The sequence below is a fragment of the Mustela lutreola genome, chromosome 8, assembly GCF_030435805.1.
Source record: "Mustela lutreola isolate mMusLut2 chromosome 8, mMusLut2.pri, whole genome shotgun sequence".
NCBI lineage: Eukaryota > Metazoa > Chordata > Mammalia > Carnivora > Mustelidae > Mustela > Mustela lutreola.
Window position 1 is genome coordinate 69,385,083 of NC_081297.1, and position 21,504 is coordinate 69,406,586.

The 21,504-nt window shown below is 38.7% G+C and overlaps 1 protein-coding gene across 2 annotated transcripts in view; it reads left to right on the forward strand.

The window, feature by feature from the left end:
* The window catches only part of DBX2 (developing brain homeobox 2), a 35,296-nt gene extending 16,428 nt beyond the window's left edge, over positions 1–18,868 (forward strand). The window contains exons 3-5 of one of the 2 annotated variants that reach the window (XR_009356725.1): positions 9,738–9,925; positions 15,300–15,814; positions 16,136–18,867. Coding sequence is in view for 1 of the 2 variants with exons in the window: in XM_059185584.1 (XP_059041567.1) it covers positions 9,738–9,925; positions 15,300–15,629 (518 nt within the window). In the remaining variant the exon portion in view is untranslated. Of the gene's footprint in view, positions 1–9,737; positions 9,926–15,299 lie in introns of both variants that reach the window. The other variant, XM_059185584.1, reaches the window with a different exon arrangement.
* Positions 18,869–21,504: the final 2,636 nt, after the last annotated feature.

The window sequence follows — 21,504 nt, forward strand, 5'->3', positions numbered from 1 at the left end:
GATCCATAGAGCACATAAAAGTAATTCTAAAAGGCATTTCCTGGAGAACGTCACCTTGTCAGTTGCTTGATAAATTACTTTAAGAAAGATTTGTTTTCCTCCATCTCCCTCTGGGTTCTTCCCACTTTGTGCCTTTGGCATAAACGTTGTAAATTGTGGTGTCTCTCCCTAGAGGCTTATAAAGTCCCATGTTTATCTTTCTTAATTCAGTAAAACATACAAGGGGTAAATCAGCACAGCTCAGATCAAGTATACAGAATGCTGTACTTGGTCTGTCTCCATTTCTGAAGTTGGCATTTTAAAACTCATTAGAGATGCCACAAGTGTTTTTAATGAACTTTGGTGTCTCATTAGTTATAAATCTGAAATGAATTTTTTATTTTTTATTTATAATGTTCATCGTATTTACAGCAAATGATAATGAAATGGTGGATTTATGCTGTCAATAAAGAGTTTTACATAAATAATCATGATACCAAGGAGCATTAATAAGGCTGACATCTGCATAGTACTCTTTACTATTAAAGGCATTTACTAGATTTTCTCTTCTTCCTCTTTGTTTAATAATAAGAACAAGTTTTACGCCCAAGCATTAACATTTTTTTTTCCATTGCATAGGAGAAGGAAAATGAACTGTCCAAGTAATCTAGTATTAAATTTCAGCCAAAATGTGCTGACATGTGTGGACAGCCAAAATCAAGGTTTATACTAAACATTTTAATGAGCAATGAAGTCTGAAAAGCATAGGATCAGATCATAGCTAGCAAGTAAAATATCATTTTGACTCTTTTAACATGATTCACTTGTATAAAATTGATTTCATTTTTCTTGTTAACCTTTTAGATTTATGATTAACTTGTTGTTGCAATGTGGAAACAATCATTTCTCTAGTGCCCTTCTCACATATAATAAATGGTTTAATAGGCTCTTTAAGCACAGCCCTGACAGTGGGAAAAAATTAAAAGGCAGTGGTAAAAGTTCTCCCCTCCCCCAAAGCAGTGGAAGGAAAATCTTTGATATTACAGCCATGAGGTTCTTTTCAAAATCACACATTTCTCGGCCAAGATGAAATAGAAAGTCGTGGAAATTATGCGGAGAATGACCTTAAAAAAAAAAAAAAAAAAAACAACAGACCTGAAAAGGTACAGGAGTCTTAATTATGTAGAATGGCTAACTGAATTAATCAGATAATTATTTCATTTTGTCTTTGAGTACCCAACTTGAATGTAATTCTTCAAAAATGTTATGCATTAAAAGACAAAGTTTGAATTTAGAGTAACGTTGTGAAAATATGAGCAGGGAAATATTCTTCTGGGACAAACTGCTCTGCCTTTTCCTTGGGAGATTTTGAACTTATATTCTACACTGTAAGATCATGTTACTCTTTTCTCTTCCTTGCTAAAACTTAGAGGAACATAATACACTCTCCAAATTTGCATTTAGGATTTTTGTTGAAGGCAGCGGGGAAGGGCTGTTACTTTTATTGCTGATAGGTCGGTCTGGTGAATGTCACTATCAAAGATAGGCAATGCTCTGGTGAGTATTCTTGGCACTGGACCTGGCTTGTGTTCTCTTTCACTGTTCTCAGCTGGAGTGCTGGGTGCCCAGAGAGAACTGACAAGACCTACAGCAGTCCTTCTGTAAGGATTTATCATTAGCACTCTAAGATCTTCAGAGGGATGCAGCATTTTGTGCTACTAGAGAAAGAAGCAAGATTATTTTGTTGAAAATATAATCAGGTTTGTGCAGTAAGTTGAATACAGGTTTTGACTTCTCAATAGTGAAGGGAGGGGTGTTCCAGAGATAAATGACACTCAGTCAACCAGGAAGAATTGTTTAGAGGAGTCAGAGACTCAAAGACAATAGATTTTCCAAGTTGATGGCTCTATTCAACAGTGTCTGCAGAGGCAGTGAACATATTTGAGTAACTTTCCAGGAATGAGTTCCCTTTCTCCCCAGATGTGTTCTTATGTAGTAGAAGATGGAGGATGGAAAGCAGAGCTACTTAGTGATATAGGGTGCCTGTTCCTGATCTTGTCTACAGCCCTTGCCTAAACATAATGTGACATCTAATGGGGCAGCTGATAAAGTCCTGATTTGAGATTCCCCCCCAAAAGTGCATGAGTGCATAACAGAGTGACAGAATTGGCTGAACAGAACAAAGAAGGAAAGGGTTGTACTCTTAGCTCACTATGTATCTACAGAATGATATGGGGATGTTGGATTATGCTTTTAGAACTATAATACTCAGAGCAAGGGAGATAAGAGTCCTACTAGTCTCTGTAATGGTCAGACAACCTACACCTGTTCAGTTCTGGAGCCCCACTTTAAAAGGCACAGTGAGCCCATTTGCCTATAAAGGTCAGGTCAGGAATAGTCCGCAGCTAAAATGGTGAAAAGTCTCTATGCCTGGTCATGAATTTTCTAAAGTGAGTGAGTATGTTTGGCCTGGAGAAGAGAAATAATAGGGAGAACCTGAGCGTTATCTTCAAATTAGATATACTGCATTCAGTATAGATTTAAAGGAGAGACATGGAGCCAACAAGTGGAGTTTAATGGAAATTGAATCTGGACTTAATATTAGGGAAAGATTTTTAGCAAATTAATATGGTTATAATATATGATACTGAAATATTATAGCATTCCCAAATACTATATTATATAGAGAATGGAAGGTAGACTTCTAGTTTAAATGGGGCAAGCCAGGGGAGTTCTATATCTTCTCTCTCCACGCCTCAAATCCGCAGGAATGATATAAAATACACACACACCAACAATACATCCTCACACGTGAAAATATGAAGGGGTTCATTAATTTATCTTGTGTTCTATTCCTCTGTTGCTCCCCACCTCTCTTCACCCAACAGTGTCATTTACACACAGCACAACTCCAGCCGGAGCACCTGTCGCCAGCCCCATTTCATGCAGGGGCTCCCTGGAGGATGGTGCATGGGGCCATCGCAGCCCTCAGGGAATCATGCTTTTGAAACTTTTCTATCCTCTGTCTCTCTGCCACTTTAATGGGATTCTTCCCACCTCCCGACCTCTTTGCCTACTTACAACTCTGACAGTCTTTGGTATGATTATAAAGAGGGTTGGTGGACTTCACTCTTCCTTTTTATGTGACTTCAAAGGCACAACTTAACTTTTCGGAGCCTTAGTTTTTTCCTAGGGAAAGTGGAGGAGATAGTACCTCGCTCTGGGGGTTGTTGTAAGGAAGACATGCCATGCTTCAGGGAGTGGCGACAAACCTTAACACCTGATGAGCCCCATTAAAAAAAAAAAATATATATATATATATATACACACACATATATATATATAAAATATATATGAATGTATGTATGTATATATATATGTGTGTGTGTGTGTGTGTGTATGGAGGCCACGGGACAGAATCATCATCATCATCATCATCACCATCATGCTCCCAAATTGGTAGGGTCTATAGCACCTTGAATTGGTGGTCCTGGCCTTTAAAGCCTCTTTTCTACATGTCTTAAATTCTGTATCTGTTTATGTTTATTTTTATATTACTCACTTGTTTATTTTTTGTCACCTGGAAGTTCCTATACAAGTCAGACATGTGTCATGAGTTTAGGTGTAGTCAGAGGTGTTTGTTGATGATAACGTAATAGTTTCTGAGAGAATTTTGAGTCACCAACAAGTTCTTGAAGTCCTTGTGTTTGTTTTGTAGGTATAGATGTGAGCACATATTAGATTTAGAAGGTATGGAAGTGGTGTAGGATCCTCAGTACACTTTATTTTTTTTAGATTTATTTATTTATTTATTTATTTAGAGAGGGAGGGAGAGAGGGAGGGAGGAAGGGAGAGAAAGTACACAAGCAGGTAGAGGGGCAAGAGGAGAGGGAGAGAATTCTCAAGCAGACTCCCTGCCAACCTGGAGCCCAGCGTGGGTCTCAATCCCAGGACCCTGAGATCATGACCTGAGCCTAAAATCAGGTTGGAGCACACTTTATGGACTGAACCACCCAGGTGCCCCCTCAGTGTGGTTTATGGTTAGATTCAAAGACAGACCATAAAAGACCATGGGGGAGAGATGGAGAGGAGCATCCATAGTAAAAGTAGCATCTTCCCAACTTTTCACAGGAACCTAAGGCTCGTCACCTTGGGAAAACCAGCATGATGTGCATATTGACAGCAGTGCTAAGAGGAACAGTAGCTAGAAAAGAATATGGTAGTCTTTATCTTTGCCTTATTCGTTTGCTTGTCATTGCTCATATCCGTGCTCATTTTCAGGCACTGAAACCTGAGGGTCCCAGACCCAAGAATTAACCCTTTGGCCATCATAACCATTTTAGTCTCTCTTTCAAGACTGAGGTCTACTTTGGGTCCACGATTTTCAAAAATGTTAGTATTTATCACATTAGTGAGAATAATTTGTTTGTAGATTGTCCTCAATGGGAAACTTCTTTCTCTTTACTTAAAAATAGCTCCATAGGAAAACTTATGAGTTTCTTTAAAAGTTTTAGGGATATTTAGGGGCACCTGAATATTTATCTATGGTGGCTTGGTCAGTTAAGTGTCTACCTTCATTTCAGGTCATGATCCCAGGGTCTTGGGATTGAGAGCCACTTCAGGCTCCCTGCTTAGTGGAGGGCCTGCGTCTCCCTCTCCCTCTGCCTGCTGCTCTCCCTGCTTGTGTACTCTCTCTCTGTAAAATAAATAAATAAAATATTTTTTAAAAAGTTTTAGGGTTCCTTTAATGTGTTACCCCATTGTTTTATTTAAACTTGTAGGTCTTAGTGAAGAAGGGGCTAGGATGGGTAGAATCATGGTCCCTACCTATAAAATAGCTACCTAGAAAATGATGTAGGTAGAGTTTTAAAAATGAGGCCTGTAGACTCACAAATTTGCTGTGCATTTCTATAAGATATAAAAGGTTTTATTAACTAGGAAAATACTGGCCTTTCAACAATGCTGAGCTGGTCAGGTCCTCCTCAAAAGGCTTTTCTATTGGGCAAGTCATGACCTGAGCTCGTTTCAGTCAACCCCGGCCCTAATGTACCTTTCCAGCTTATCTTCTGTGTTCTTGGCACTCATACCCTGCAATCGGGAAATACCAAGGTTCCAGGTCCACCGTGTTTCACCCATGTCCTCACTCTGTTCATGGGTGCCCAGATTTGAACCCCTCTTCTCTACCTGCCTTTGACTAGATTGCCTGTAAGAGGAATTGCTATTTTCTTCTGTCTTTTCTTCTCTCTCAGAACTTACTCTGCTCTCCTCCAAGTCTAAGTGGCTTCCATCTGGTTCTCTGCCATGGTCTGCAGTTACTTATCTCACTGTGTTGTGGCTGGCTGTGTAATTTCTTGGACCTTTCCTTATCAACTGTGAGCACCTGAAGGATGGATTGGCTTCATCTTCACTTGTCTCTCAGCAACATCTCAATCACCCCACCAGATTATTCTCGAAAAGGTTGCTACAGTGTTCGCTTGTTTTCCTTAGAAAGTAGAACCAGACTTAGAATGCAGAATAGAGATGAATTATTTGTCCATAACTCTATAGTAGTCTACTTTATATTTATTTTTGCCTTTTCAGTCTCTTTCCTCGGCATTTTACTTAGTTATAAACATAGTACATGTCTTATTTATTATACACAGTATAGCATATTTTCTTTGCTGCTGCCTGGTCTTCATAGTTCTCATCTTTAATGGTTCTTTAAAATTTCACCAGGGGGATATGGCATCATGTAATTACACATTTATTTACCTTTTGGTATTTAGGTTTCTTTCCCCAATATTTAACACATATGGCTATAATAATGATAGAGTATATACATTTGTGAATGAAAAATGCCAGAATCAAAATATCAAGTGATAGCACTTGCTGGAATTTGAGGACACAATTATCAGGAACAGGAGATGCCTTGTAGTCCATACTCACACACTGGTCCAGGACAGTGCAGAAGCCTGTAGTCACAGACAGGAGCTTTGACTGTGTTTATAAATGTTTCTCCCCTTCCGTTTTGACATGTGACATCTGAGTAGAAAAATAGTGTGGCACAGAGGAAAGAGCCAAAAATTTAGATTTAGAAGGTCCTGCTACCAGCTGAGCTCTGTGTTCTTGGTGTGGCTTTGGACCTTAACAGCCCTAAATACTTCTTCATCTGTACGGAGCATGTCTGTGACATGGTTCTTACAAGAATCAAATGAAATCCAACAAGCAGAACTAGATAGATTCATGGGATCCTTCCTGTGGGCCAGGCACTGTGAAATTTTCTTGTATTATGTCATCAAATCCTTAGAGCAGTCCTATAAGATAAGCTGAAAAAGGCTAATTAAACTGGCTTTAAGTCATACAGGTAAATGCCATAATCCAAACCGAGTTCTTCCCTATTACACATTTCAAACTCCTTTGTCCTAGCCTTCTTGGAGAGGAATCACCCCAACAGATGAATTTCGGAACCAGTGTAGAAAGCCCAATACCATAGTCTCTACACCAAGGAAAGTTCAAAGAAGCAGCACATTTAGAAAAAGGACGTATTGAGCTATTTAGAATATTTTTATTAGTAACCAATGTTTCATAAAACTATTTAAATCTTTGATAAAGAGGTAGTGAATCTGGTTGTCAAAACGTGGCCTTCAAGGTATGGCTTTGGCATGTGACAGGCAAAAAAAAAAAAAAAAAAATGATGCTGTGGGTGGAGAATTAACCAAGATCTCATGCAATGAATGGAAAGAGCATCAACAAAAATAGACGTTTGTAAAGAATTTGGCATGATAACATCCAATGGCGTTTCCGAGGAGATGCAAGTGTTACAGAGCTGGAAGGAAAGAGAGAGAGGCCAGATCTTCTCGTGAAGTGAGGATGAAATAGAATGAGGTGTAAACCAGGGCCAAGAGACTCGCTGGGAGATAACCTGCAGTCTTTTAGACAAGTAGGGAAGGGAGTTGTCATATTACTAAAGTAGATGTGACAGGATTTATTCATTTGTTGATATTATTCCCCCTAAAATACAAGTCAGATTGGATTAGAATATATTGTGTAGTGTTAGGAGCATTTGTTTTGAAATTGGTTGTCCTGGGTTTGGAGCCCTAGTCATGTGCCCCTTGGACAAAGTTTCTTAAGCTACCTGATCTTCATTTTATTCATCTATGAAGTGGGGAGAATAACAGTATAACATTTGGGGCACAGGCGGGGCAGGATTATATGAATTAATGCATGTCATTGGCTTAACAGAATAAATATAATGGTACAGAGTATTCCGTGTGACTTTATTATTATCACGTCACACCCTGATGAAACTACTACTATTTGAAACTGTTACTGATCTTCACTACTATTGGATAAAGTCCTGAACTCTTGTAGTACTCTCTGATCTGGCTCCATTCCACTCTAGAATCTCTGTGTCAAAGGTCCCGATGTCTTCAAGAACCTGGCGGGTTAAAAAAAAAAAAAAGCAAGCTAGGTGAGGCTGTGGCAAATGAGGGCCATCAAAATGGGGGACCTGCTATTCACTCCAGTAGCTCTTTGCTTGCTGGCAAGATGAGCCTAGTGTGGCTACCTTTGAAGAGATGTCAGAAACCTGGACTTCACATGAAATCTAATTATTAAAGATGAACAACTGTATCAGAATTCTAAGACCATACAAAACCCATCTGCGGGCTGGACCTGGTTGCCAGCTTGCCCCCTCTGCTTCATGCCCTTCCCAGCCTTGTAGACTGCTCAGTTTTCCTGCAATTATGGAAGACACATATTGCATGGAGCACTGGGTGTGGTACATAAACAATGAATTCTGGAACACTGAAAAGAAATTAAGAAAAGAAAGTAAAAAAAAATATTTTTTTGTGATTAAAAAAAAATGTTGAGTATTGCTGGCACGCAAGTTTACAGTAGTTTCAGGTGTGTGACATAGTGATTCACCAGATCTGTACATTATGCTGTGTTCAACCCAAGTGTAGCCACCCTCTGTCCTCATACGTGTCTTGCAGTATCATTGACTACATTTCTCATGCTCTCCTTCGTTCCCATCATTTATTCATACCATGATTGGAAGCCTGCATCTTGTACTCCCTTCCATTCATTTTGTGTCCCATCCTTCACCTCCCCCTTACCTTTGGCAACCATCAGTTTGTTCTCTGTATTTATAGTTGTCCCCTAGTGCTTCTGGACGTGTTGGTCACTCTGTCTAGCTTGGTCTTGGTTCCTTCTCTCATGAACTGGATTGGTCTTTTAGACTTGGCTCAGCCTGTTAATTACTTCCTCCTTTGTGATGCCAGAGCATTTCATAAATCATTCTAGTGTAATACTTAAGACATTAATTTGCTTTTTTATTTAGAAATAATTATTAAGCACCAAAATGCCTACCAGCTACAGCTGTAAACTGCCGTCCCTGTTCCCCTGGTGCCTATATTCCACTGTGATCTTCATGTCAGTCCTCCCATGAGAATGTGAGTTCCTTAAGGGCAGGGACCATGTGCTGTTGGTCTGGTTTCCTCAAATAAGTTCAGTTAGCCTGATACCAGGTATGAGTGTCCTCTTGTTGCCATAACAAATTTCCACAAAACTGCTGTTTTAATACAAGCTTATTATCTTACAGGGGGGTCAGAAGCCTGAAATGGGTCTCACTAGACTAAAAATCAAGGCGCGTCAAAAGGGCTGGGTTCTTTCTGGAGGCGCTAGGGAAGACTTTGTTTCTTGCCTTTTCCAGTTTCTAGTGGTTGCCTGCATTTCTTGGCTTGTGACCCCCTTCCTCCATCCTTAAAGCAAGAAGGGTAATATCAGAGAAAGTAAATCTTTCTCTGTGACTTCATTTTCCCACTCTCTTTTCCACTCATAAGGACCCTTGTGATTACATTGCCCACCTGGGTACTCTGGGATGCTCTTCTAGTCTCCGGGTCAGCTTGTTAGCAGCTGTAATTCCATTTGCGACCTTAATTCCCCCTTGTCATGTCATGTAATATATTTCTAGGTTCTGGGGAACACATTCACATAGGCATCTTTGGGAAGGCCATTATCATTCCTACCACAATTGGGAAGCTGAATGAATGAATGATGATAAATGAATCTCTAATAGGGCTGGAACTGGTTTTGCTAGCCACAGAAGGTAGAAAAAGTAGTAGATATCTCTGACTTGAAGGACTTGATGAACAACTGGAGTGAGGAATGGTGGTGGTTGGGGATCTTCTAAACCTCCCTTCTCAGACTGAATATCTTGGACTCCTACAAGCTTTCTCTGAAATCCCAGATGATGACCAGATGCTTGTTTTGCATGCCCAATGCAGCCTCCTTGGAATACATCCTCACACTTGTGACTTTAGTTCAATAAATGCCTTCCACTAAATCTTACAGGTAATGTATACCATAAAACACATTTGTCTTGTTTCTCAATGTGTATCATTGAGCAGAGCACCTGGCAAACTTTGTTGAGAGAAAAAGAAATGAGTAAGTAAATAAAGAATTAGACAAAAATAGAGTGTTTAAACCACCTACTATTTGTTCTGCATTTGAACTTTTTGACGTGGGTCCATGAACTTTCTAACATGGCACCCAAATTGTGAGGGCAAGCATATGTACTTTTCTATCACTGGTGAGCAAGGAGTATTTCTTGAATTCTCAGTGGAGTCCATGGAAGAAGCACTGCTCTAAGTATGCAGAGTTCAGAGATGAAAGGATTTGGCCATGGTACAGAGAAGAAGGATACTAGCCTGGGAAAGGCAGACTGACTTCTCCTCACTAGAGCTAACTGGGCTTTTGTAACTGTCTCCCCCTTCTAGGAGAAGAGAGTGTGCTGCCTCTCCTGACACAGGACTCTAACTCCAAAGCTCGGAGGGGTATTTTAAGAAGAGCTGTTTTTTCTGAGGATCAGAGAAAGGCTCTGGAGAAAATGTTTCAGAAGCAGAAATATATCAGCAAAACAGACCGAAAGAAACTCGCCCTCAGCTTGGGACTAAAGGAATCACAGGTACAATGAGCAGGAAAATGTCCACTGCTCCTGATTTCTGAAGTATGAAAGTATGATTTCTGAAGTATGAAATCCATACATTTGGCAAATGTCTCTTGTACTAGGTATGGCGCTGGACCCTCAAGTATTACTGAAATGATTTTCACAGTTGTTGAGTGGGTGGAAATACATGTCAGAATTCCTATTTGAAAATAGACCCATTTGCTAAGACGTCTAGGTTTTTGCATGATTAATTCTTCCCAAATGAAGAGAACCTCTAAGGATGTCGCATTTACATCATTAATTGTTTGCTCTGGTTTCAGAGAAGTAGACTACATAATCTATAAAAGCAGGAACCAATTTTCCTGTCTTTTTTTTCATTCCCAGTCCAAAATCCAGTCATAAATGTGTGTGACTCATAAATACTTCCAGATAGATTTCATTACCCTGCAATCTGGGCTTATGTCAAGTACAGTAAAGTAGTCTCATATTTGCAACACCTACAAACCTTTCTTATATATTAAGGTACTAGTATTTTAAAACTAATCATTTTGTAGTAAGCACGATAATCATCCTCATTTTCTAGATGAGAAGGTATAAAGAAATTAATACAGGTCTACTATCATGTAGTGAAGCTGCTCTGGAGCTGGGCTCTCACCCCAGCAACCTGGTTCTGGAGTTTGTGTTCTATTTAACCTGGAGCTATCACGTATTGTTGTGCAGGCTGTGCACTGCACAAGGGCACAAGGGCTAAGAGGCATGGCAGCAACTGAAATGTAGCAGGTGCTCAGCCTGCCAAAATGACTCTCCTGGTGCAAAACTATATCCACCTGGATTTTTTGAGTTAGCATAAAGGCTCTGAAGGGCTAGCAGAAGCTCTGCATAACTACCACGCTCTACTATTCTTCGCTCAATACCAATGACCTGGTTTCTAACTCTGGATTTTATTAAACCAGTTATTTTTGGATGAAACTCTCCTTAACCTTGCTTCCTTCCCCTAGGGAAGTGATCTGTCCCTACCCCCCAGCTTTTTCTAGTTGTAGGAAGCAGTATGTGGAGTAGTAGAGGGTAATTGGCCTACATCAGCAGCCTGTGCTTTCCTCATTGTGTGATACTAAGGAGTCCCTAACATTAACCGACTGCTCTATGCCTCAGTTTCTCACATAAAAAACAGGGACAAATATCGGAGTTCTATCTAAGTTGCAGAGCAATTTTGCATTTATGATAGATAAATCAGTAGCTATCTCTTGATGGTCCATTGTGTGCAAGACACTGTGCTAATAAGTAGGCAGTAAGAGGGAGTGTTGATTAAGTACTGACTAAGATACACTCTGTGCACCCAGGAATTTGTATGAGCGACTGGGGAGATGAAGCAGAAGCTCAAGACAATGGCATAGGAGACATTGCCTCTTAGGTTAGATATGCTGCCAAATAAAGGAGCTAGATCAGGGGTCCTCAAAGTAATGTATCTCTCCGGAGATTTATGTTAATCTCCACGACTGGTCCTTATACTCCTCGGGAGTCTAGGGAAGGAAGCGTCTCATCCTTAGAGGAATGGTTGGGCCTGACTAGGAGGCACAGAAGCTCAGTAGGACTGGTCTTCATCTCACTGGTATGGATTAAAAACAAACAGACAACAAAAAAACAAAGACCCTCCGAGTTAGAGTTGAGAAAATGTGAGGCTTTGGGAATTTGCAGGAGGTCCTTCATTGAGTCAGAACTTGAAGTAGGTGTTAAAAGATATAGGTCACCATACAATACATCATTAGTTTTTGATGTAGTGTTCCAAGATTTATTGTTTACATATGATATCCAGTGTATGGTGACTAACACAATACAATAAAAATTAAAAGCAAACAAACAAAAAACCCCCCCACCAACAACAAAAACAAAAGTAAAAATTTTGGGATGCTAATAGGAAAAAAGAAAGAGAAAAGGTGGCTATGTTTGATCTGATAGTGCTGAGGCAGTGTGAACGTCTTTGAACTTCCTAAAAATAGATTATTGGAATGAGAATGTAGCCAGTGTACTGGAGAACATTTATGAGGGGATGACCATAGTCTGTCCATTCCAAGAAAACAAACTGTTTTTCTATTTTGTATCTTACCTTCCTGTTCGTATTCACAGGTGCTAGTTTTACATAGTTGATTGCATTGTTTTTAAAATTCAAGTGCTTTGAATGAATGAATACTTTCCATGTTATTAAATTTGGTAAACATCTTGGAAGTAATTTCACATTTTCTTATTTGCATAGACATCTCATTATATGATTAACGCATGGTATTTATTATGGTGAATTCAAACAAAGGAGAAATTGGCAAAACTAAAAATGAAAATTTATCTCCTCCCCTTGCAACCCAACTCCTTAGTTATTACTGTCATTTATAAATGGCTCTTGTTTGAATTTATTTGATGTACCATGTATTATCTTTAAAGTAAATGTATATGTGTGTTGTATATGCACAAACACAAAGTAACACAAGCACTTGCACCGTGCCTACCATGTGTCCTTAAATTTGATGTCATTTATCCTCACAATGACCCTGCGAGATAGCCACTTTGATTATTCCTACTTTATAATAGAGACCTAGAATTGAGACCCAGAGTTGTGCATATATGTTTTTAAGTAAAAACAGGATCCTATTTTACATATATCTTGACTTTCCGAAGGAGACTACAAATCACCTATGTAACCAACACACAGATCAAGCAGTAGAACCTTCTTGCCAGGGCCAGTAGCCCCCTGCATAGTACTCCCTCCCAGTGACTGTCCTCTCCTTCCAAGACCACCTACTCTTCTGACTTCTAACCACATAGATCAGTTTTGCCTATTTGTGTCGTTTGTATAAGTAGAATCGTTCAGTACAAGTTCTTTGGTATATGTGGCTTCTTTTCCTTAACATTATGTCTGTGAGATTCATTCATGTGACTGGATACAGCAGTTGCTCTTTTGTGTTCATTGCTGTGTAACATACCCCAGTTTCTCCACTCTGATGGTGGGTGTTTGGATTACTCCCAACTTTTGTCTATTATTCATATTATTTGTAGCAATTATTTCAGCCATTATCAAAATGTTTGGAATATTGTGATTAGTAACATTCTCCTGTTACAACCATTGCAAACTCTTCAAGTTTGAAGGTTGTTTTTTTTTTTTTTAATTGTGGTAAAATAGATGTAACATAAAATTTACCATTTAAACCTTTTTTAAGGGTAAAATTTAGTAACGGTAAGTACATTCACATTGTTGAGCAATCATGGCTACCATCCATCAGCAGAACTTCTTTCATCTTGTAAAACTGAAACTCTGTATCCACTGGACAGTGACTCCCCATTCCTCCTCCCTCCAGACCCTAACAACCACCACCTTGTGTCTCTATCATTTAACTGTTCTAGGTACCTCAAATGAGTGGAATCATTTGTATTTGTCCTTTTGTAATTGATTTATTTCACCTAGCATAATATCTTCAAGGTTCATCCATGTGGTGACATGCGTCAGAATCACCTTCCTTTTTAATGCTGAATAATATTCCATTTTATGTATATACCATATTTTGTTTATGCATTCAGCCATCAGTGGACACTTTGATTGCTTCTACCTTTCAGCTGTTGTGAATAATGCTATGAACATGGATAATACAAATATCTCTTCAAGTCTCTGCCTTTAATTCTTTTAGGTAGTTTGTGGCTAAGTTTCGTATGTCTTTATTTATCCAGAAATTTCTCATTTTTATGTTGTCAGCTCTATTTTTTCTTTTGTGGTCTAGTGTTTTATGTCAATGCTTAAAAAAAAAAAATTCATCTCTCCAAGACTGTAATGACAATCTCCTATAGCTTTTTCTAGAACTTTTATAGGTTTGTTTTTGTGTTTAGCTGTTTGATCCATTTGGAATTTGTTTTTGTATTTGTTGAGAGGTAGAACTTTTAATTTATGGTTTTCCCCAAATATGTACATTTGTTTCAATACTATTGATTGTGAAGAAACTTTCTTCATGGTTTTTTTTTTTCATTGAGCTATCACTCAGAAAAAATTCTAGATCTACAGAAAAGCTAAGGAAAGAAGAAAATAATGAGTGTGATGAGAAGGCCAAGAATCACCAATGGGCACAAATATAATGTCTTAGTGAAAACCCACTAGAAATACTTGGCAGGCTTTCTAGGAGTAAATGCCCACTGCAAATAATAAATGAGTTCATGAATAGAACCAAATGCTCTGGTATGTACACATTAGTACTGTTTTCTTATGAAAAGCCTTAACCACAGGATTGTAACTGAGATGGCAGTCTTTTGGACTTACTTGCCTGGGGTCAGGTTTTTTGCAGCCGTTTTGAAATTGCCTGTCAAGTTGAAAGAATGAAGAAATTGTTTTGCCAATCTGGAAAGATTATCTCAGATAGAGATTTTTCCTTCATTGGGAGAAACATTTCGTTGGTAACACTTTGTAATTATTTTTTGGGTAAAAACTTCCTGGTCTTTTGTTTTAAAAATAGAAATCCACTAAATTGTTCACATAAAGATGCAGTGTCATGCTTAGGAAAACCATGTGATTGGCTTTTAAAATATCAAGAAACCAGTTGTGGAGTTTTCTGATCAGGCCTGATTGACTACACAGTAGATAGAGGGGAGAGTTAGTAGTAAAGACAGAATCCAGTTGGGTGGGGCAGAAGTATGGCTCAAATAGAAACCCCCATCATAAGCCCTTTCAGGTTCATGATGACTGATTGTTATTTATTGAGCCTAATTCTTCAAGTTTGATAAATCGTAGGAGTAATCAGACTTGGAAACTGTACGAAGCCTGGAATTTATCAAAGCGTTATAAAATGTTTAGCTTCCCAGAAGTTTCTAATGAAATCTGAATGTTATAAGAGCCTGGGCACTGGGGTGGGACAGTCATGGATTCTACTTTAAGTGCTTCCATTTCACTAGCTGTGTGACCTTGAACTGATTTATCACTCAACCTCAGTTTTCATACATGTGAGAGATGAGGACTTGTTGCAGTCGTCACAAGGATCAAATTATGTAATCCACGCAGCATGCATGGCCTGACACACCTGGCATAAAGGAAACACTATTATTAACCGTTAGCCTTTCCTTTGTATAAATAATTTAGCATGGGTTAAATGATGTTTTAAATTGTTGAGGGTGAAATCGGTTTTGAAAAATGTCAGATTTGCAGGATATAACCCATTTATCGCAGTCGTTTTGTTTCATCAGTCTAGGGAAATTATACGAAAGTAATTGTTCAGATATTTTTGAAGGAACCCAGCGAAAAGCCATAAGGACTTTGCTAGGCTGGCACTCACAGTAAAGTTGTCTCATAAAGAGCATTACAGTTTGCAATTCTGAAGTGAAGTAATGTGGAGTAAGTGATCATTTTCTCCGATTATTTTGTCAATAGGTGAAAATTTGGTTTCAGAACAGAAGAATGAAGTGGCGGAATTCCAAAGAGAAGGAAGTGCTTTCCAACAGGTGTGTCCAAGAAGTAGGCCTTCCAGAGGATCCCCGCTCACGGTCTGCTCTGGGGTTCCCTTCTCCATGTTCTTCGCTATGGGAAGTCTCCCAGCAGCACTCGAGTCCAAGATGGAGGGAGAATTCGCCAGAACCTTCAGAAAGACTCATCCAGGAGAGTTCGGGGGCAGCGCCCCCGGAAGCAAAGTCACTGCAGAGTGCCTTATATTTGTGTTCCGAAGAAGCTGGAGACAAGAGTGTCCTTGCTGGGGCGGTCTGAATCGAAGCCTTCCTCTATGTTAATTTAAAAGGATGCTTAACTAATAACATTTGGACTCTAAAGCCAGCTAGCTTGTGCTTCATTGGTGCCTAAAACGTACTACCTTTGGAGTGATGCATGAACTAATGCTTTAGGAAACCCTCTCCAATGTTCTCTTGTTGGGCTCCCACACTCAGGCTTAATGTGTAAGTGGAATAGAATCTCCCAGAAAGTACAAAGGAACTGAAAAGAATGAGAATTACAGTTAGCTCAGTCCCTGGTCTGAGTATGTGTGTATATGTGTGTTTGTCTTTACATGTATATATATATAAATATTCATTGAAATACATTAGTAGGAGCTAGTTCCTCTTTAAATATTGTACTAAGCAAATTCGTGTCCTTTTATATGAGGAAAAAACAATTATTAACTGGGTGTTAATAATTTTTTGAAAATAATGTAATATTTGGATTTTGGTCCAACGTGTTTTTTGTTTTTTTAAAATTCCCTATTTTCTGGTTTCTTTCAGTGTCCAGCTATAAGTGAAACTTAACAACTCAGCTCAGCTACCCTAATCGAATGAGCCACTTTTAGATATATACACTGAAAGTATATACTTAAAAGTAATCCAACAAGAAAACTAGAAGAATTTCTGAATGAAACTATTAGAACCCTAAATTTTCCAAGTCTCTGGACTTCATCAGGACATCATTGAGGGAGGTACCCATTTAACTAATGATTATCTTTTGATCTCTTCTCTGTGAGGATGGGCCTTAATCAAGGTTTGCAAAATGAAATGCCTTTAAGGGCCTATCAGTATAGAAAGGCCATGGTCCACCTAAAAATATTTGAGTTTAATAATTTACGAAATATTGTGTTGGGCAAAAGAAACCTCTGTGCCAAGCAGTTTGTGACCTCTGGCCAAGACTTAAAGAAATGTCACAGTTCCTAAAATGTTCCCAACTGGACTTCAAAACAATACTGATGGAACTGGTAGTGGATTTCTGTTTGCACTTCTAGTTATAGACTCAATTTTCCACTTAGGTGGTATACACTATATATATTAGGTTATTTTTATGTATTAACAAGCACCACACAGATGTTTTGTGTGTTTTGTTGTTCCTGAAATAGTCATATTATAAAATTGCATTTCTGGTAACGATTTGCTTAGTTAATCTAGAAATTTTTATTCAAGGTCCAAGAAAAAATTATGTTTCACTTTGAAGGAAATGAGGCAGAAAAAGGAAATGATGTGGTTTTGAACTAGGTTATTATTAATCTGTGGACAAGAAACGTTATTAGAAGTTCATGATGTGGAATTTTGTTAGTGAGAAAGCTGCGTAAAGGGAGTGGCTTCTAATTTGCTTACATTCCTAGTTATAGACTTTGAAGCTTTAGGGTTTAGAGAAGGTAATACCTAAAAAGACAATGGTTTCAGTCAGCATCAGGAAATGATTTTGTTTGAACATGATTAGAATTGGGGTATGCTAGCCTGTGTCTTTATCATAAGATGCTTTACTTAAAAGTCCTCTCAGAAGAAGCTTGTCCTAGTGTCTCTGTGGGAAAGAGGAGCAGGGATCTGCAGACAACAATTTAAAATTTAAAACCTATCTTTAAGTGATTTGTAGTATTGTTGTTGTTGTTGTTTTCCCCTTGGTAGGATGTTAACCTCACCTACATTTATTGGATGTGCCAGAGAATGTGCTAAGCTTTTAGGGTGAATTCATTCATGGTGGTCCTCATGAAAGTAGCCTTAGGAGGTAGGCGCTATTATTGTCAGGATTGCTTTTTCCCAGGTGAGGGTTTAAGGCTATGAGTTAGGGTGGTAGCCCAAGGTCATGAGGTTAATAAATGGAATTTGGACCCTGGCCATCAAGTTTCAAATCTTGAAATCCTACCAGCCATCTTGGGGGTTGTGTGTGCATACCACTGTAGAATGTATTCACCAGCTATGGGATGCATTGTAAGACATACGTTTCGGAGATTGCAGTAAGATTTATTAAAGAAATTCAGAAGCATATTGTACTTTATGATCTCTTACTTGGGGAATGGTTTTCTTTCTAGTGTTCTCTTCTCTATTAACTTTGAAATTTGGGGAACATAAAGAATTGCAAAAGCCTTCAACTATGAAGCCTCTCTAGAAAATAGTCCCATAGGAGTCTTTCAGTGAAATGAAACTTTTTTTTTTTTTTTTTTTACCACTCACTGCTAAAAATTTAAAGTGCTTATCTATGGTTAATGTTTCTTGAGAATAACTTGAAGTTAAATGAGAGCCACCTGCTTCACGGCACCTGATAAGCCAGGTTTTATGTGGGCTAATTGGTGCTCAAATGATCTTCCCCCAGACATCACCACAAGCTCTGAGACTCAGCAGGGGCTTTTTTTTTCTGTAAGGTTGGCCTGATATTTAAATATGCAAATAAATATTTTAATTGCTTTCTACTCTGGAATGCTTTAAGCCTCGGCAAAGTACAGTTTAAATGACTATGTTAGGGATACTTAGGACACATGCAGAGACTCATACACTGGGTGCTCATACATAAACCTGCTGTGCCTTCACTTTGCCTTCACTCACCTGAATTACTTGAGAGAACTGCTGAGTGTGGTCTTCTAATGAACAGTTCTCTCTTTTTTTCTTTTGAGATCAATGAGGTAGAAACCAGAGATACAGTAGAACGTATCAATGAAACTAGAAGCTGGTTTTTTGAAAGAATCAATAAGATCGATAAACCATTGGCCACACTAATCCAAAAGAAAAGAGAGAAAGCCTAAATTCATAAAATTAAGAATGAAAAGGGAGAGATCACAACTAACACCAAGGAAGTAGAAACAATCATCAGAAGTTATTATCAACAGCTATATGCCAATAAGCTTAGCAACCTAGATGAAATGGATGCATTCCAGGAAGAAATCGACAACCTGAATAGACCGATATCTAGTAACGAGATTGAAGCAGTGATCAAAAACCTCCCAAAAAAACAAGAGCCCAGCACCTGACGGATTCCCTGGGGATTTCTACCAAACTTTCAAAGAAGAAATAACACCTATTCTCCTGAGGCTGTTTCAAAAAATTGAAGCAGAAGGAAAACTTCCTGACTCTTTCTATGAAGCCAGCATTACCCTGATCCCCAAACCAGGCAAAGACCCTACCAAAAGGGAGAATTTCAGACCAATATCACTGATGAATATGGATGCTAAGATTCTCAACAAGATCCTAGCAAACAGGATCCAACAGCACATTAAAAAGATTATCCACCATGACCAGGTGGGATTCATCCCTGGGCTACAAGGATGGTTCAACATTCGCAAATCAATCAATGTGATAGAACAAATTAATAGAAGAGAGAAGAACCACATGGTCCTCTTAATTGATGCAGAAAAAGCATTTGACAAAATCCAGCATCCGTTCCTGATTAAAACTCTTCAAAGTATAGGGATAGAGGGAACATTCCTGAACCTCATCAAATCTATCTATGAAAGACCCACAGCAAATATCATCCTCAATGGGAAAAAGCTTGCAGCCTTCCCGTTGAGATCAGGAACATAACAAGGATGCCCACTTTCACCACTCTTGTTCAATATAGTATTAGAAGTCCTAGCAACAGCAATCAGACAACAAAAAGAAATAAAAGGTATCCAAATTGGCAATGAAGAAGTCAAACTCTCTCTATTCGCAGATGACATGATTCTTTATATGGAAAACCCAAAAGACACCACCCCCAAACTACTAGAACTCATGCATCAATTCAGCAACATGGCAGGATACAAAGTCAATGTGCAGAAATCAGTGGCTTTCTTATACACTAACAATGAAAATACAGAAAGGGAAATTAGAGAATCGATTCCATTTACTCTAGCACCAAGAACCATAAGATACCTGGGAATAAACCTAACCAAAGAGGTAAAGGATCTGTACTTGAGGAACTACAGAACACTCATGAAAGAAATTGAAGAAGACACAAAAAATGGAAGACCATCCCATGCTCTTGGATCGGAAGAATAAACATTGTTAAAATGTCTATACTGCCTAGAGCAATCTATACTTTTAATGTTCTGATCAAAATTCCACTGGTATTCTTCAAAGGGCTTATTATTCTTCAAAAATAATCCAAAAATTTGTATGGAATCAGAAGAGACCTCGAAACACAAAGGAAATGTTAAAAAACAAAAATAAAACTGGGGGCATCACGTTACCTGATTTCAAGCTTTATTACAAAGCTGTGATCACCAAGACAGCATGGTACTGGCATAAAAACAGACACATAGACCAGTGGAACAGAGTAGAGAGCCCAGATATGAACCCTCAACTCTATGGTCAATTAATCTTTGACAAAACAGGAAAAAATATACAGTGGAAAAAAGACAGTCTCTTCAATAAATGGTGCTGGGAAAACTGGACAGCTATATGTAGAAGAATGAAACTCGACCATTCTCTTACACCGTACACAAAGATAAACTCAAAATGGATAAAAGACCTCAACGTGAGACAGGAATCCATCAGACTCCTAGAGGAGAACATAGGCAGTAATCTCTTCGATATCAGCCACAGCAACTTCTTTCAAGATATGTCTCCAAAGGCAAAGGAAACAAAAGCGAAAATAAACTTTTGGGACTTCATCAAAATCAAAAGCTTCTGCACAGCAAAGGAAACAGTCAAAAAAATGAAGAGTCAACCCATGGAATGGGAGAAGATATTTGGACAGTTCTCTCTTAATTTGTAGTCTGCCAACTCTCCACCCACTCCACCTCCCTCCACCTCCAAGACGTACACATGTATTTTCCCCTGTTCTCTCGATGCAGATTCCTTTTCTCCATGTGGTCATATATTCGTGTATTTGTTGTCTGCTCTCCAGGAAAATTCTGCACTGGTAAGCACCAAAACCAGAGAAGCCTGGAGGCGAAGGTATTTTAAAATTTTTAGAAGACATTTTCCCATGGATTTTAGGCAGGTGAGAAGGAAAAAAAAAATGGTTAGCACCATCCTCTAGCTTGTACAAAGGTAAATATTTTATAAAGCTAAGTATATAGTGGGTTAGGAATGGTCGCTGGGTCTGGAGACAGTGAAGGCCACGGTCATTGAAGTCGAAAGGCAATTCTGTTTTCTTAGTGATGAAGTGGGTTGAATGGGGAACCCAACTTCTTGCTCCAATGATTCTCAAAGTTCATAAATCCATACATATGAACAGTCTGTACCTTCCAACCAGTTTTGAGTATGTGCTCAGATTTTTGCAATATACCTCATATATTCTCTTCACCAGCTACACCTCCCACTCTACACCTTGAGAATCATTACACATGTTTTTCTCTTTTCAAATATAAATTCATAATTAAATATGCTCGTTCAGGCCACCCATGTCCTTTCTGGCCCCTCTCTTTCTGCTTTCTGAATCTTTTTTTTTTTTTTAAAGCTACACACTCCTCAGCATGGTCCATGACTTAACTGCTAATGACCAGTGATTTCTTCAAGCTCTGTTGGCCTCTTATACAGCAAAACTCATTACACTGTGTTTGTAAGCTTGTTAAACACTGCCTCTGCAGTCATCTGAAATCCACAAAAATATTTTTTTCTTTTTGGATTTCAACCCTTACTGGGTACTTGGTGTGAGGCACAGTCCTAGGTGCTGTATAAAGAAATGTGAGGAAGAACGTGGTCCTTGCCCTCAAGAAACTTAGCATCAGTCTTTTTGCCAAACAACTTTTGATATATTCCATGTGTCAGTAACTGGATCCGGTAAATTTGGAGCAAAGAAACTTCTATGGTCCTCTAAAACCACTATCTCTCCATGTGCAGTTTGTGGGGCAGGGTGAGGGGGAGTAGGGAAAAGTTTATTAAGTCCCCCACTATTCAGAAAAAGACAAGTTTTATTGGTTTTCTATCTCTCCTCCATTCAGGCCACA